The 17,748-nt window shown below is 43.0% G+C and overlaps 1 protein-coding gene across 1 annotated transcript in view; it reads right to left on the bottom strand.

Moving 5' to 3' along the window:
- DNAJC3 (DnaJ heat shock protein family (Hsp40) member C3) overlaps positions 1-17,748 on the bottom strand; it is a 45,046-nt gene that overhangs the window by 11,459 nt on the left and 15,839 nt on the right. Inside the window, exons 3-9 of the mRNA XM_037057568.1 lie at positions 13,755-13,879; positions 10,693-10,767; positions 7,011-7,163; positions 6,225-6,406; positions 5,636-5,755; positions 2,687-2,792; positions 2,453-2,573 (exon numbers count right to left, since the gene is read on the bottom strand). Of these exons, the coding sequence (XP_036913463.1) occupies positions 2,453-2,573; positions 2,687-2,792; positions 5,636-5,755; positions 6,225-6,406; positions 7,011-7,163; positions 10,693-10,767; positions 13,755-13,879 (882 nt within the window). The remainder of the gene's footprint in view (positions 1-2,452; positions 2,574-2,686; positions 2,793-5,635; positions 5,756-6,224; positions 6,407-7,010; positions 7,164-10,692; positions 10,768-13,754; positions 13,880-17,748) is intronic.

Raw genomic sequence — 17,748 nt, 5'->3', positions numbered from 1 at the left:
GCAATTAAAAATAAATGGCAAAGCCAGCCTCAAGTCAGGGCTAATTCTAAATTCCATACTCTTTTCACTATGACCTTCCTGCTTGACAACATTCATCCTTGGCAACTATATGAGTGCCTGCCAGAGATGCAGCAGTTAGTAACCCAGACACAGGTCCCGTGTAGCTTAAGTTCTAGCCAATATAACTGCTTACGTCCAAAGGGGCACTTGAATCACCCTATGCTCAAAGGCACTCTGCCAACCGCTCGGTGCTGCTTCCGTGTCAGTTTGCTCCTCCCAAAGACTATTAAAAGGGCCCACAGGGCTGACCAGCCCCCTCGGCGCGCCCACGCACAGCCATCTACGTTCTGCTTACTTCCTGCTTCCGGAGGAGTGGAACCCCCCCCCCATCTTCGCTAAGGATCCTACTGTATGCCCAAAACAAATAAATCACCAGGTTTCATGATGCACTAATCAAAGCATATTTTTTCTTTATTCATTATGCACCTACTGTCGTTTCACATTGCTGACTTTTAAAAATGGAACAATATGGAAAGCCTTTAGAGTTTAACTCAGGATTTCAACACATTATGATTTAACCTAGTTGGGTATGATTATTACATCATTTACTAAACCTCTGATTCAAATCCAAACAAGCCAGATAATACCTTTCAGTTTCAACTACACAGGCTTCCTCTCTAGCCCCCAAATTTAAAGACCTACCAACCCATTCTCACTCCAGGACATTGCTTAATTTCCATACTTGTGACTCAGACAACCACGTGACTCTTGTAAAACCATTCATTCAGAAACATTTCCCAGTGTGTAATCCAAGCCCTCCTCCCAAAGACAAAGAATAAGCTCCCATTTAAAAGAAATCTTTAAAGGAAAAAACAGACTTCAAAGACATCTATTAAATTAGTATTAAGCATCTTTTCTTCAAGAATTAAGCTGTGAGGTTTTCCTTAAAAAAGTCAGCTTGACATTCACAAGGGCATCGTTCCAATTATATTCAGCATCCTACAAGATTTAACCTTTTTTAACAGCTAAGTTTTTATGTTTTACGGGGTCTGATTCCACAGTCAGAGCTGAGGGTCTGCATACAGAGAGTCTGCATACAGATGACCACAGTGCCACCGACAGAGTGCTCCCAAAGCTAAGGGGAGGGGGTGTCGGGAGTACGTCCATCTCCCCGGGCAGGCACAGCAGCTCAAGGGTGAAAAGAAGTTACGCCAGCGGCTCCTCCAGGCAGACTACCTGCTTTATTGAAGTGTTCTCATGAATAGTAAAGCTTATCCTATTGATTGCATATGTTTCGAGCCTCAATCAGACTTCAAGGATGATACTGTAAAAATGCCCCACAAATAGCAATGAACAGAGTTACTGTCACTCCCAAGAAACCACTTAGGAGCAAGATTCTTTTCAAATTGTGAAAAGCAGAAAAAAGTGAATGATCAGTTTGCCTTAGGAAAAAAAAGTACCATGAACCTTTCTTAATTAAAAGTGTAGTTATCTCCTTTTTACCATAGCTAATATTATGTTATCGATGCATCCTTACTGCATTTAAAATTTTACCCACGATTACACTTATGCCTATTTTTGCATGACATTAAAACATAATACATATTATTTTAATGGTCATACTCTTTTATTAAATATTCAGTACCTAATTAAAAAAACAAAGAAGAGTACCACAGATTAAGCTTCACCAGAAAAATACTATGCTTTCAATTTAAAATGATGTACCTGATTTGAAATGAAAACTTTGCAATAAGGGCAATAAAGCTTGCTTCTTTTAAAAACTATCCCACTTAAAAATGTTTGTAGCATGTTGTCATGCGAACAAAGTCTAGCTTCAAAACACATATATTACTGTATATGCCTTAGTTATCTTGCAAAAATAGGGCACTGCCATTATTCAAGTTCCACACAGCATCTAATGGAAAACTCTTTCTGTGACTTCAAGTTGAATAGCATAGGATAAGCAACTACCCTAATGTTATTAAATAGCTTAGGGGTCACAGAACATTTTATATTTAGGAATTATGACATAAATATGTATGCAGTATGTATAATGTATACCACATGTGCATATGTATATTATTTAGAATAAAGATTATGTATAGGAAAAGTCTGAAAGATAAATCCAAAATTAACAGTGATTACAACTGGATAATATAAAATCTAAATTTTCTATTTTGTTACTTATCTTTTCAAACTTGTCTAAAAGAAACACTGAAATTTTTATTTTTAAGTGCCACCAAACTGATTTCAACAAAACTTTTTCCATCCATGGTATACCTTTCAGGTTCTACTAAGGAATAATAACTTTGAAGTCCTGCCATTTTTCTAAAATTATCAGCATTTCCTGGTATCCGGTAAACTTGTTCTAAACAACAGGATTTTAAACATGTGCTGATTTTCATCTACGTCAGCTTTTAGACACTGACAAGCCAACTCCTTGTCGACTTACCTTCGTCGTACATTTCTTCTATTACATAGGCCTCCGCCCGATCCTTCAGAGCGTTCACATTGTCAGGCTCCACCTGCAGCACTTCAGAGCACACCCGAATGGCTTCAACAGGCTTCGCGTCCTGAAAGTAAGTGTGAGAAAGGTTTCTGGTCTCTCTTCCATATGCTAAGTTTTTACATTTCCAGTAATAAGGTCTGGAATCCCAATGATTTCTGGGAATGGGTCAGTGGTTACCTTTGAAAAGCAGTGGCAAATCCTTTCCTTTGAACGAACTGTATATTCTGAAACACCAGGCTCTAATTTCATCACAGATTCATATTTGCTGGCCGCATCGATGTATCTATTAAATGAGTAAATCAGGATGAGTAACAAATTCTACTTCCAGAGCCAGAGGAAAAACTCTCTGTTCTTCACTTTATGTTGCTTAATCAGTTTACCTGAATGAGCATATGCTTCCAAATGCTGCCTTTTACTTAATTTACTTAGGCAAGAAACATACTATCTGCAATTAAGAGTTAGGAGATGAAACATATGACCACCAAAAATGATAAATCAGAGCATACCTGTGAGTATCAATCAAACCACCTGATGAATTTCTTTACCGAAAAATGCTCATGATTTTGACACTGAGTAAAACTCATTCAAGCCTGACTTCCATGGAGCACGTTCAGCAAAGCAGAAATAAAATTTTATGTTTTGGTCACTCATGAAATAACGGAGCCCGTTACATACATGCTATTTTATATAATTAATGGTAGTGTTCACCACTAAGTACAATGTACTTCCTTGCAGGAGGAACCTGTTTAAATTCCTATGTATAGTAGCTTTCAGGAACAACAAAAAAGCTGTTTCAGCGTTTTAAAAATGATTGAAAAGTAATAATCATGTTACACACTAAGTTGCTTTCCTCAGTAACACCAAACCAAAAGATAGGTAACGTGGCACACTGTTCCCAAAGTACTGCGGTCTTCAACTGTAAATGCTCGTGTTTTCCATGATGGTAGAACACTGGTAGGAAGCTGCACAGAGCACGCGAGGCCTCGCTTTACTTCTTACAACCAGAGAAACAGCAATTAGCTGAACGTTCAATGAGAAAAATACTGTATTAAAAAAAGCTCACTTCCGGGAAGGTGGGATAAATGTACTTTCCCCAGTTTGTCTAGCTAGATACAAATAAATATCCTAGGCATTAAATATTTTTTAAAATGTGGGAGACTCGGAAAGGGAAAGAGGGAGGGTAGACCAGCCAGAGACCTGGACCTGAGGGAAAACTGCGGTCAGTTCCCTGGTTTCTCTTCTGCCTCCTATACCCCAGACTTAGAGCTGAGGGAGCCAGCAACCCAGAAATGCCAGTGGGTACAAACACACCTGTACACACAACCCAAACAAACAAAAAGCAGAAGGCTGCTGTCCCAAGCCAAAAGACATGGAAGGAGCAGCTCAGCGAGACAAACTTTTCATTTTCAACCCTTAACCGAGGACAAGCTTACTGATTTTAGAGAGAGGGGAAGGGAGGGAGAGAAAGAGGGAAGGAAACGTTGAAGTGAGAAACACTGATCCAGTGCCTACTAACCGACCCGGGATGGAACCCACACCTTTTCATTTGTGGGATGACGCTCTCCAACGGAGCCACACCAGCCACAGCAAGACAGAAAGCTTTAGACAATCATGGCTAACTCCAGCCAAACTCCCGAGCAAACTATGGCCCCACGCCGACCACTGTGAGCAGGCCCCCCGGAGAACCCGGCTTTTGCTCCTGGTTAGGCTGCAGTGACCATGCTGGCACCCACACGAGGCAGGGTCTGAGAAGGCCAGGCGGGGGCCCAGGGCCTTCCCTCATGGCTGAAAACGAGTCCCCAAACTCACACCTGCACCAAGGAGCCTCTCGTACCTCGAACGCTGGTGAAGGCTGAGGGGGAACTTCTACCTTCGCCTGCCCCACACCATTCTGCCGGGGCAATGTCCAAAAACGCCGGCCAAAACAGAAGATTGACATATAAAAACATTCTTACAAAATGAAAACGGCCAGCGTTCCATTAAAACCCACTCATCATATCAAGGAGGAGATCTCAAACTGAGTCAGACAAATGCCAGCACCCAGACAGCAGACAGGTTACAGCGATCAGATAACTTTACGGCGGCCGGCCTTGGAAACCATGACAAGCACGCTTACAGCAAACAAACAAAAATGCCTCAACAGAGACAGAAACGCTCAACAAAGAAACAGAAGACATAAAAGAATAACCAAACAGAATTCTTAGAACTGAAAAACGGAAAAACCAAAATTAACAAGCTCCTTGAATGTGCTCAACAGCCGACTGAAGGAGACAGGAAACAGTGATTTGGAACAAGGACCAAACCTTAACAGAGAGAAAATAAACTGACAAAAATGAATGAGCCCAGGGACCTGTGGGGCTAAAACAAAAGAAGTAACATTTGTATCATTCAGGGTCTAAGAAGCGAAGTACAGAGAGGGAAGGGCTGAAAAAGTACTCCGAAATCTGCAATCTGTTCGCTGGGAACTTGCCAAGTTTGACAAGGGATAAGCCAACATATTCTAGAAACTAACTAAGCTCCCAAAAGGACAAACATAAGGAAATGGAGACACATCATAATTAAACTCACAAATACTAAAGACAAGGAAAACAATTCTTGTAAGCAGAGGAAAATGATATTTATAGGAGGGAAAAAAACAATTAAAATGACAATGGATTTCTCAGTAGGAACCATAGAGGCCAGAAAGAGGTACAGAATTTTCCAGGTACTACCACAGAAGAACTGTTAACTCAGAATCCTACACAGTGGAGGGATCTCTACACTCTCACACATCTCTATGGCTCTACGGACCACACCCCCTTTTCCTAATCAGTGTGTATGTCTGTCTCACTGTAGGCTTCTTAAGACCAACAACTATGGTCACATGCATTCCTGCAACCCCAGTACACAGTCAGTACCTGATAGAGGAGATACTCAATAAACATTTGAAATAAAAATAAAAATAGAAATAAATCTGCTAAGAATACTGTGCAGTTACTGTTATCTGTATATTCCGACTTACTTTCCCAGTGCACAGTGCGGAAGTTCTGTTAGGTGCTGTCTGTGATACTCCGCCCTCCATTGCCAAGGAGTGAAAAGGCAAGTCGACGAGGGAAGGCTAGATAGTCTCGACAAGCGTATTCTTACCTGCCCTCTCTGATGAGCTCCTCAGCCGACTCGATCAGCTTATTGAGTTTTTTTACTTGTTTGTAGTGTGCAAAACACCTTTTATGATCCTGGTCAAGTTTAAGACACTCACGAACTTCACTGCTCATGTATTTAAAAAGAGGAAAATATTCCAAGTCAAAAAAATCAATGAGTACTTTTCCATATTAAATACAAAAACACAATAAAAAGTATATTTTTTGTTTGTAATGATGAAAACATCCTGGCTAAATAATTTACCATATATTTTTATATTTGGCATTGTACCATGCCCACACTTACTAGTTCAAATTAAAATGATTTAAATAGTTATACATTAAATACTTTATGTTGCTTCTACAAATATGATACCCACCTTTAATACACATAATTCATGAAAATAAACAGTGGAAGTAGAATAACTTAAAGTGTATAAATAGGTAATAGGATATAAACACAAAATATATAAGCAGATAATAAAAAACAAAAAGCCTTCACCACAACTTTATTACTTTAAAATGAAAAAGAAAATGGGGCTACTATCTCAGGGCCACGATAAAAAGGTGAGGAGACGGGTGTCACGAGAACAGACCTGAGGGACAGTTCGTGGTCTCCCAGTTGGTAGTACAGTGTGCTGATTTTATAAAAAGCCTCGGTATTGTCGTTCTTCAACTTGGAGGCAGCTTTTAAGTCACTTATCGCTTTCCTAGGCTCCCCTTCTTTTATAAAACATTCAGCTCGAAGTTCCCGCAGCTCAGCATCCCAAACACAGACCTCGAGAAACAAAAGAACTAGGCTTTAAGAAAGAAACAGTCAATTACGCACATTGATACTTGCATCTCACATATTTTGCAGACTTCCTTCTGAAACCATTTGTCACTAAGTCCTTCGAGGGGAGGAAACCACGGACCACTTTCCCAACCTGGAACCCCTTTCCCGTCTGGATCCCGGCAACTCTCCATCCGCCTTCTTCCCTCAACGCTTCCCGCTTCAGACGCTGCTCTGTCCTCCCGAACATTATTTTTCCTTTTTCTTAACCAGCTTTCATCTTCTACCCCATTATTTAACCTCTAGAGTTTTCTATACACACCCCCCAAAAATAATGTAAAATCAAACAGGACTACTAAAGCAAGCAATGTGTAAAAATATGTAACTCCCATTTCACAGCACATTTATTACGTTTACTGAAAACCTTGGTTCCAAATTTTGTTCTACATCAACACCATCTTTCACCTAAGAGCTAAAAGCGCGGGGACCAGTCTGATTTTCAGCCATCTGAGATCCCCGTGGTACACAGCACATCAAAGTGTACAGTCATGCCTTCCCGTAAAAAGCAGTACACGTCTGGCTTGTCAGTTGCAGTAGCTAATAAACTCACCTCCAAAATCTTATCAAGGAAGGTGATAGCGGTAACGTAATCCGAGTCTTCAAAAGCGTCAAGGGCATGTGCACGCAAACGCTGCATTTCGTCAGACTTTGTAAGTTGGGATTGGGCTTCCTGTTCTTCATTTTCACTTGGATTCGATTTGAGCTATAAGGATAATAAACAGGGTTTTCAATCTCGTAATAGTACCCATAATACACACAGTGATCTGACCATTCCCAATGAACTTTTCTCCGAAGTTCACTGGGAGAAAAGGGTGGAGACAGGGGCAAAACCGGCCGGTCCGCTGACTTGCTCCCGGTGCTACCACGGTGGGAAGCACCAGCAAAGGCACCTTCCGCCACCACGGTGCGCAGGCGCGAGCGGCGCCGCTGCAGAGCAAGAGCCCTCCCGATGCTCACGGGAAAGTGAACGTGTTTAGGGACGTGAAAGGGTAGAGAAGACCCGAGTGAGAAGGACGGCGCCTTTCTCGCTTTCTTACGTGTAACTAGAGACAGCAACTCGAGCTTTATGTATTTTGCCTTCCAGTTAAATTTCTAAGTATTTTAAATATAAAATAATTTTACCAAAATAATAAAAAAACACAGGGAAACGGAAAACCTCTCAGGTTTTCTTAGAGGTTATAAGTGAAAAAGATTTGATGTTGGAGGGGCTACAGTGTAATAAAGGAAGAATTTACAAGGAAAAAATAGAGTAATACCATTATTTTAAAAGCTTATGATATGGTTTTAAGAGATTTATACTTTGTCTCTTTCTTTTACATTATCTAGGTATAATTTTTACACCAAAAATGCACTCATTTTGTGTGCGATTCTGTGATTTTTAACATTTACTCAGCCATCACCACAGGTTTCGACAATTTCTTTCACCCCAGGGATACCCTGTGCCTATCACAGTCCACCCCCACCCCAGTCTCGTGCACCGTGACTCTCAACCGTGCCTCCCTCTAGGTGGAAAATCTCAGGTGTGATGGCTCAGAAAATTGAGTGCTCAGAAAATTGAGCTCCTGACCTTTTTTCCGGACTTTTTTCTTTAAGATTACAGTTTATATGCAGTAATTCCTGAAATCTAATATTCTTAAGATGGAAATTGTAGTTGATGGGTTTCAGTTTGGGCTATGGTACAGACAATAGATTATTTGTAGAAATATCATTCAATTGATCAATCGTACTGCTTCCCCTTTAAGTGGATTCGTGTGGATTCGCCCACATCCACCTGGTAGGAGAAAGCACTCCAAATGAAACACCTTCAGACTGTCATCACTTGGTAGGGTTTCTCCAGTTCCCCATTTGTTTTTAGGATACTCCGGATATCCTGTTTGTCTGTATGACCCCTGGCCTTTGAAGGAACAGACAGGTCTAAGTAGTCCCAGGTAGAGGGGAAGGACTTGGCCACCTCCACTTGCTCACGGGGTGGACTGTCCCCGCAGGACTGAGTTACCCAGCAGAAGGGTGTGCATCCGGGCCTCGGGTGCTTGTCTGTGACTGTTTCATCATCCTAGGCTGGTCTTGAGTGCTACCGGCAGCCCAGTGGAAGGAGTGCAAACATGTGTGGGCTGCACATTGCTTTCGATAAAAGTGAAGTCTACTGACAACTTGTTTTCTGTACGTACACTAACGCTCCCTTTTCACAGGGTGCTGTAATGAAGTAGGACTGCCTCTTCGGATGGAACGCACACGTTCCTCTGAAACGTGAGTGGCCGGTCTCTGCCACATGGTTTTTCTTGTTGGAGCATGAGGGAGGGGACAGCCCTCAGTCTCGAGGTTGAGGATGGCAGCTTGGCCTCACTCCGTGCTCAGATAATGGGAAGGGGAAAGAGGGGGTGAGCGCAGGTCACCTGGGCCTCTTTGGGACAGGGAGGCAGCTAGGGAGGGAGGGAGGGAAGGGATCTTTCTAAGGAGGTAAGAAAGGAATCTGAGAAGCTAAGGACTGACTGACTGACTGACAACCCTGGAGAGTTCCGAAGAGGGTTAAGTGAGATGAAGGTTTTCACTCTCTGACAAGGCTGCAGACTCCTCCCAGCTGCCCTCTTACGTTCCTTCAGGGCGTTCACACGTAGAGGCTGGACCCCACTGGTGTCTCCCTCCATCCTTGTTTCGTGTTCCTTGATGTCCCTTCTCTTTTTCGCTGTTTTACATTTCTGACCCTTCCAGCCAAACCTCTAACCATGACAATAGTTTATTTATTTCTTACCATTTACTGTGGCCACTGAGCTTTCAGATCAAAACCCTAATAGCTATGGGATGAGGGCTGGGAGAGAGAGACAAGCCATTCCTCGTCTGCTCTAGATAGACCCCTATTTCTGAGACCTCGAGTGAAAACAGCGATTGGTAGTTGTAGAGGGAAGACCTCTGAGACGGCCCAACCGATCCCCACCTCCCGGAATCCATGCCTTTGTGTGACCCCTCCCCTTCAGTGTGGGAAGACACAGGAACTCCTTTTAACCAACAGAATATGACAAAGGTGGAAGGCCATCCCTTCCTTAACTGGGCACAAAACATTGCAACTTCCATCCTGACAGATCAGTATCACCCCTCCGTCCCTTCCGCTCTGTCTCGGTCAACCTTTGCCTTCTCGCTTGTCCACTGACTCAAGCTGCCATGCACTGAGATGCTGCACGGAGAGGCCCACCAGGAGGGAACCAAAGGGGGCCTCTGGCCAGCAGCTCAGAAAAACTGAGTCTGACAGCTCGAGAGGAACTAAATCCTGCCAACACCCAAGTGAGTTTGGAAGCAGTTCCTCCCCCACCCGAGCCTCAGATGACACTGCAGCCCCGTCTGACACCTCGACTGTGGCCTGTGGGAGACCCTGGAGCAAAGGGTCCAGCCACACCTGCCGAGGTCCCTGACCCCACGAACTGTAAGATCGTAAATGAGTGTTGCTATAAGCTGCTAACTTTGGGGAATTTGTTATGCAGCAATAGATAACTAATAAAATAGTTTGTCTCTCAATGGCAGGCTATGAAAATTTCCAAAGATATTTTGTATTATTAATGCTTTAAAATAAAGTCTAAATGGAAAAAGACTAAGCCCAAATCCTGGCTTTAACCCTTATTATCTCTATATTATTGGCATTTTCTTCACCAATCAAAAGGGAGACTACCTACACCCTTAGGAGTAGAGACTAGCTCAGCTGACATCTCTAGCTTCTCATAAAAGACAAAACAGAGAATGTGCACTATATAAACTGAGTTAGGATTATATATTTATTCCAAAGACTGTACCTATCATTATTGAAATGGTTCTTTGATATCAGCCACTAATATTAATTCAGGAACTGTGATTCTTACATACACAAATCAAGTGATTTTTTCCCCTTAAGCTATAAAGTTATTATTAAATATCCTCTGCCTTGGCTGGTGTGGCTCAGTGGATTGAGTGCGGCCTGTAAACCGAAAGGTCCGTCACTGGTTTGATTCCCAGTTACTGGTTTGATTCCCAGTCAGGACACATGCCTGGATTGGGGGCCAGGTCCCCAGTTGTGGGCGTGCAAGAGGCAACCAATCGATGTATCTCTCACACATCTGTTTCTCTTCTTCCCTTTCTCCCTCCCTTCCCCACTCTCTAAAACTAAATTTAAAAGCTTTTAAAAAAATAAATGTCTTCCTATAAAACATAAATCTAATATGTTCATTCAAAATAACATGTTCACAGAACCAAATACAAATGGAACTTACCACTTTTTTAAAATCTTCTTCTGCTTCATCAAGTTTTCCTTGTTTCAGTAATAAGTGACCTCTCTGTAATCTTGCCTAGAAAAAAAAAGATGCTCTGAGAACAATGCATTTGTAAGTTTTCTTTAAACACAAAGAATAAAACTAAGCTAATGAAGTATTAATGAAATCTTCATTTTCCAATGCCTATTTGACTTGGCACTCTAAGAATACTTCCTGGAATCAATGAATATGTATAATTTTTGATAAAGTTTATTTCCTTAAGAGTATACCCCCCAAAATTGAAAACATGTCCACACAAAATCTTGTGCACAAATGTTCAGAGCAAGAGCCAAAAAGCGGAAGTAACCCAGACTGCCATCAACCAGTAAGTCAACGAGGACACGTGATGTGTCCGTGCGGTGGGACCCCTGTCCAGCCACAAAACGGAAGGAAGTGCTGACACCTGCTGCCGCGCGAACCTGGAAAACATTACACCAAGTGAAAAAAGACACAAGAGGCTGCATATTTTATGATTTCACTTATGTGAAACATCCAAAACCCACAAAGACAGAAAAATAAGGGGTTGCCAGGGGCCAGAGAAGATACGGGGGGACTGTTAATGAGTGCGGGGTTCTTTCTGAGTCAAAAATGTGCTGGAACTGGACAGTGGTGATGCTTGCACGACCCGGAGAATACATGGATGGTGACCAACTTATGATGGTTCAACTTATAATTTTTCGACTCTGCAGTGATGCAAAAGTGATATGCATGATTAGAAACCACACTCTGATTTCTGAATTTGATCTTTTCCCGGGACAGCAATGCGCGGCACAGTACTCCCCCGTGATGCTGAGGAGCAGCAGGGAGCCACGGGTCCCGGTCAGCCAACAACCGACGGGGTGGACCACCAACGCTCTGCGGTGTGCAGTGTTACGGGCGTGTTTTGGACACTGTGTTTTGTGTTCTGCATCCATCATGGCCCCCAGATGCCCGTCTGTGAGCCCGTGTGTTTTCAGCAGGTGCATCAGTGGTGAGTAACCATATAACCATTCTGGTTTTCACATTCCTTATTCAATAACATACATGAGGGAGATTTAAGACCTGTAACCATAAAACTAAAAACATAGGCAGTAAAGTCTTTGACATCGCTCTAGGCAATAATTTTTTGGAACTGGGTCCTTAAGCAAGGGAATCAAAACAAAACAAACGGAACCGCATCGAACTTAAAAGGTTCTGCACAGCAAAGCAAACCATCACCAAAACGTAAAACAACCTACTGAACAGGAGAAATTCTAAGGGATTTACATCCAAAATACGTAAGGAGCTCAAACAACTTCTCCAAAAAGGATGTACAGTCGGTCAACCAATGAAAAGATGCTCGACATCGTTAATCATCAGGAAACACAAGTGAACTCCCGATGAGCCGTCACCTCACACCTGTCAGAATGGCTGTCGTCCGGAAGTCACAAACAAGTGTTAGTGAGGGTGTGAAAAAGGAAACCCTCGTGCAGCGTTGGCGGGATGGTAAAAAGGCGCAGCCACGGTGGAAAGCGATAGAAATGCAACTACCAGATGACCCAGCAATTCCACTTTTAGTGCGTATCTAAAGAAACCCAAAACGCTATTTTGAAAATATATATGCACCCCTCCATGCACTGCATCACTATTTACAATAGCCAAGATAAGGAAGCAGCGTAAGTGTCCACTGATGGATGAACAGACAAAGACGACTTGGTACTCGTTTACAGATGCACTGGAGTGTTACTCCACCACAAAAAAGAATGAGATACTGCCATCTGTGACAACGTGAATGGACCTAGAGGGTACCATGTTAAGGGGAGAGTCAGAAAAAGACAAATACCATTTGCTTTCACAGACGGGAATCTAAAAAAACAAAATAAACTCATAGATACAGAGAACAAATTCATGGCTGCCAGATGGGAAGGGTGTTCAGGGGGAAGGGTGAAAAGGGTGAAAGGGATTAGGAAATAGAAATGGCCCGTTATCAAATCATGGAGACGTAATGCACAGCACAGGGAACCAGTAAATCACAGGGAGCAGAGTAAGTAATACTGTAACACCAAGCGGGGTATCAGATGGCACTCGACTTATCGGGGTGAGTCCTCTGTAAGGTACTCAGACGGCCCATCGCTATGGTGTGCGCTTGAAACTAACACAATATTGTAGGTCAACTGTAAGTGAAAAATGTAAAAAATATTAAGAGAAACGATATAGATATTCCACTACAACTTTATATTACTTCTATGATACAAAAAATGTCCCTAGTCCTCTGTTAAATCCACCAACACACATAAAAAGCAATATTAAAGCTGCTTCAACCAGCTAAGAGCTACTATAATACTAGGATAATGAGCTACTTAACCTTTGTGAGAGGTTGGGCTTAGCTGTATGAAGTAATAGATTAAAGAAAATTAGATGCTTGGGAATTCCATCTTGAAATAACAGTAATATTTCAAACCAAACACTCACCCATATCTAATTAGTTATCTCAAGTTCTTTTTGGAATATGGCAGGATAGATCAATAAATGAGGTGCCAAATTAATGTCGAAGCCATCTAGTTGGTCTTGTTATCTTAAGCCATTACGCTGACCTACCAACCCTGCCCTTCATGCTGGTTTCAGGGGAGAACCCTGTCTCAGCCAGCACTGTGTCCTCCCCACCTGCTTTGCTTTCTTGTTCCGGCTACAGACTAACTGTTGTTAGTTACAAACTGTTGTTAGTTACTGGACAGCCTTTTAATTTAACAGCCCCTTGTCCACTGACTTATCAGCCTCACTGCTTGCTCTACCCTCCAACCTCCACACAGAGGTCTTTCTAAATGACAAATGAATATCACCATTAAGATTCTAAACATTATCTAACGCACCCCCCATTCCTCTTTCATACAGACCTTTCATGCCAAGGACTCCAGAGGTCCCTCGTTGCCCGGCCCACCCCACCACGGTGGCTGGCTTTCACATCCTCCAGCTATGCCCAGCACACCAGTCGTCACCGTGAGAAACAAATGACCTCTTCAGAGTTCCCTTAAATTCCCCTTTAGAGAAAGCCGAGATGCGCTTACCGCCGTGAAATCCATCTTCAGTTCAATCACTTTGGTTAAATCCGGAAGTGCTGCCTTGGATTTGCCCATAGCTAAAAAGACAGTCGCTCTCCGATAGTAAGCAACATAGTTATCTGGGTCACCATCTGAAAATGAAAAAATGAATATTAGCTCTCAGTAGTTGATTTTAAAAACCTAATCACCTGAATAATAGAGTTTGCTATTCTATTAAGAAAAGGTAGGGCCCTGGCTGGTGTAGCTCTGGATTGAGTGTGGGCCTGCAAAGCAGAGGATCGCGGTTCGATTCCCAGTCAGGGCACATGCCTGGGTTGGAGGCCAGTTCCCAGCAGGGGATGCATGAGAAGCAACCATACATTGATAATTCTCTCCCTTTCTCCTTCCCTTCCCTTCTAAAGATAAATAAAATCTTTTAAAAAAAGGATAATTAAGAAAAGACTTTCTTCCTCGACAGTAAGTCGTGTTGCCTAACGAGATCACTGCAAATGAATCCGGAACAGGGGTCAGCAAACTGTGGCCCCTGAGCCAAACCCAGTCCACAAACTTCACGTAAAGAATATTTTTTACATTTTTAAAGAGTTGTCAAAAAATAGAAAAATAGAAAACAGCCTAAAATGTTTATTATCTGGCCCTTAAGAGAGAAGTTCACCACCTCTGGTCTGAAATACTAACTATGTTTACTTTGTAACTTTGTCTTTACTGAAGTATTCTTCAGTGAAATACTGACTGGAAATGTGCACTATACACTTTTTCACAGGATTTTAGAAAACTACAGACTTCCAATAAATTGCACATATTGAATGTACAATTCCTGCTCCCTTACAAACTCTAACAAAAATGGCAGTGAGGAAATATAAAGGTATAATCCTTAAACAAAGAAGAAAACTGGAAATGAAAGCACGTCTAGAGAGCCAGACTAGAGAGGTTAAAAATATGTGACAAAGCAAAGCAGATGGATGAGAAAGATTTTGAGCTAATTCCACTCTGCTCAGCCCCACAACGGGAGGAAGGAGTAAGTTCAATTAGAATCAAACCTCAGGCTGCTAAACAGTCCTTCCAAAAAAGCAACTTTGAAATGTATAGATATCAAGAAAATTAAAAATAATCTTGACCGAATCTAGCCATGTGTCTTTAAAAATATATATCTACGCACACAGATGTCCATCATTATAAAAGTTACCACTGAAAGTCCTATCCCTGAAAGTCCCATCATCTGAAAACCATGACCGTATGGAAATGTACGTGGCAGGACAGTGTACTGAGCAAACCAGTGTGCTCAGCCACCTGGCACCTTGACACATGACCCAGCAATTAGTGTTGAAGGAAACAGGTTTTTATTAACAGGATTCCAACCTGGGTGGGGGGGTGAGAGCACTCCTGCTCAGAGCCCTTGCAGCCCTGGCTCTCCAGAGGGCTGCAGACCAAAACCAGGTTGGTTTGGTCCAGACCTCAAGTCTTTTCTTAATTATCCTTTTTTAAAAAGATTTTATTTATCTTTAGAAGGGAAGGGAAGGAGAAAGGGAGAGAATGATCAATGTATGGTTGCTTCTCATGCGTCCCCCGCATCCTCATCCCTTCTTCAGCCGGCCGTGCAAACCGGCCCCCACCCTCTGGAAGGAGCACTTCTACGGCTCGGAGCTGCAGTCCTCTCACAGCAGCTCCCCCTCGGGATCTGGGGTGCAGTGTTCTCAGCCTCCATGCAGGGGTTCAGGCAGACACGCGCCACGCTACACTGGGTCGTGGTGCAGTCCAGGGAGGCTCACGTCCCAAGACAGTGGCTTCTCCGTATGTCCTGTAATTCAGTGTTTCCAGTCACATTCAGCTCCAAACACCCCTCACAAGTCCGTGCGGGGTTAGGCAGGTCCCCGCACAGTTCCATCAGCTCCGCCAAGGTCTTCTCTTTCTTACTCCAGACCTCATGGCGGGTTCTCACTCCGAAACGCAGGGCTTTCCCTTACACACCCGGTAGCCAGACCCCGGCCTCCGCCCTCTCCGACCATGTGGCCTTCTTCCTCCTCCTCTCTCAGCCCGCCTTCATTTTAAATGCTTGGCCTACAACTTCCTCTGTTACCTCACATCCAGCCCCTCCTATGAGGTGCCATTTTTGCCGGTTGCCCGGCATCTTTAGTGAGGGCAAAAGTTCCCAGTGACACAGGGGAATCTGCCTCCTCTGGCTCCGTCAGTCACAAGTCACACCCTCACCCTGGCACAGCCCTCTCCATTCAAGAAGGCACACCTACTAACTTGCCAGTGTTATGCAAAGTATCTTAAGCGACGAATCATCCACTTCCCCCTTCCCCAACCAAGGGTGTTGTGGGGGGGGGGGTTCTCCTATTTCCAGGGGGCCCCCACTCCGCACCTCCTTACAACAGTGTATAATTATTCAAAATTATGGTTTTCAGTTGTTAATGGCATTGAAAATTATCTGAAGTACTGCTGGGGGAAGGCAGGGCAGGAGGAGAGGAAACCATACACACAAGAAGATACACAAATGACCAATAAGCACACAAAAAGATGTTTAATGTCACTAAACACTAGATCATGCAAGTTCACACCCATCGGGAGGAAAGAAGGAATGAAAAGGCGGGGAAGGAGGAAGTAAGTTCTGGTGAGGATGTGGACAAACTGGCGTGCACTGCTGGGAGGAACGTAACGTGGTGCAGCTGCTGTGGGGAGTTCCTCAAAACTCACACACAGAATTACCATTCCAACCACCAATTCCACTTCGTGGTTTGTACCCAAAAGAAGTGAAAGTGAAGTTTAAACAGACATTTGTATACTCATGTTCACAGAAGCATTATTCACAATGGCCCAAAGACGGAAAACAAATGTGGTATATACCTACAATGAAACATTATTATTTAGCCTTTCAACACACATGAACCTTGAAGGCATTATCCTAAGTGAAATAAGCCAGGCACAGAAGGACAAATATCGTATGACGCCACTTCTAGGAGGTACCTAGAGTCGTCAATGTTATAGAAACAGAAATGAAGAGTGGTGCGTGCCAGGAAAACATATTTCAAAATGTTTCACTATGAACATGGAGTACTTTTATATTCACTAATTTAAAGAAAGAAGAAAGAAAAGTTCTCCATGACTTAATTTATCTGACACAAAGAATAAAAAATACTAGGAGTTACATGACTTCAGGCCTGGTGTTGACATCACATACCACCATCATCGTCACATGTCCGAATCCTACCCAGTCTTTGAGGCTTAGCTCCAATGACAGTTGATTGCAAGTGTCATCAGATGGAACGCCAACTTTGCCCAGGTGCACGTTTTGGTTTTTTACTCCAGCTCCCAGCTCACTTAACTCTACCGCTTCATTCATTCAGACTTTATCTGGGCACCAGATATTAAAATAAAAGGTAATGGCAGTACTAGTAAAATAGTGCCTATCCTTAAGAAGTTCACAATCTTCAGAACTGGAATGTGACCTTTGGAAAGTCACCAGAGCACTTTTTGTTTCTTTCCTTCTGCCTAAAAGTGAACAGTAATGTCCATCTCATTTCACAAGGGAGGTTCAAATGCCACGAGAAAACATCACATGTTTGACATATAAATGTTAACATGGATTTTGCTTTTTGATTTAGCAAAACCACGTAAGCATGACGCTGGTTTTCTTACCAAGCACACGGGGAAGCCTATCACTTCGGGCATGCCCACATTAGACGTTCATTCACGTGGATACGCCTAGGCCCTTCTGGAAGTCCTACTGAAGGGACGATTCCACACCCTGCAATTCATGTCAGACCCATGGAGCACAAGACCACGCTGTGAGAATGGGGGGGGGGGGGGGGGTGGCATCGTCACACCCGCACTGCATTTTCTCTAATGACAATGTCTAAACAAAGCCGCTGGCGGACTGCAGCACTTTAAAATAAATGCGGCTGTTTCACAACGCAATTTGAAAACCAGCAGCCAACACTCTTCCTTACGTCAAGATGTTTCCAACAGATCAAGAATATTTCCCAATCAGTTCTAAATCTTA

Source organism: Sturnira hondurensis, unplaced genomic scaffold (genome assembly GCF_014824575.4).
Source record: "Sturnira hondurensis isolate 20B ecotype Veracruz unplaced genomic scaffold, ASM1482457v3 Scaffold0009719, whole genome shotgun sequence".
Classification (NCBI taxonomy): domain Eukaryota; kingdom Metazoa; phylum Chordata; class Mammalia; order Chiroptera; family Phyllostomidae; genus Sturnira; species Sturnira hondurensis.
Note: the sequence above shows the minus strand (reverse complement) of the source record. Positions and strands in the feature narration are given on the sequence as shown.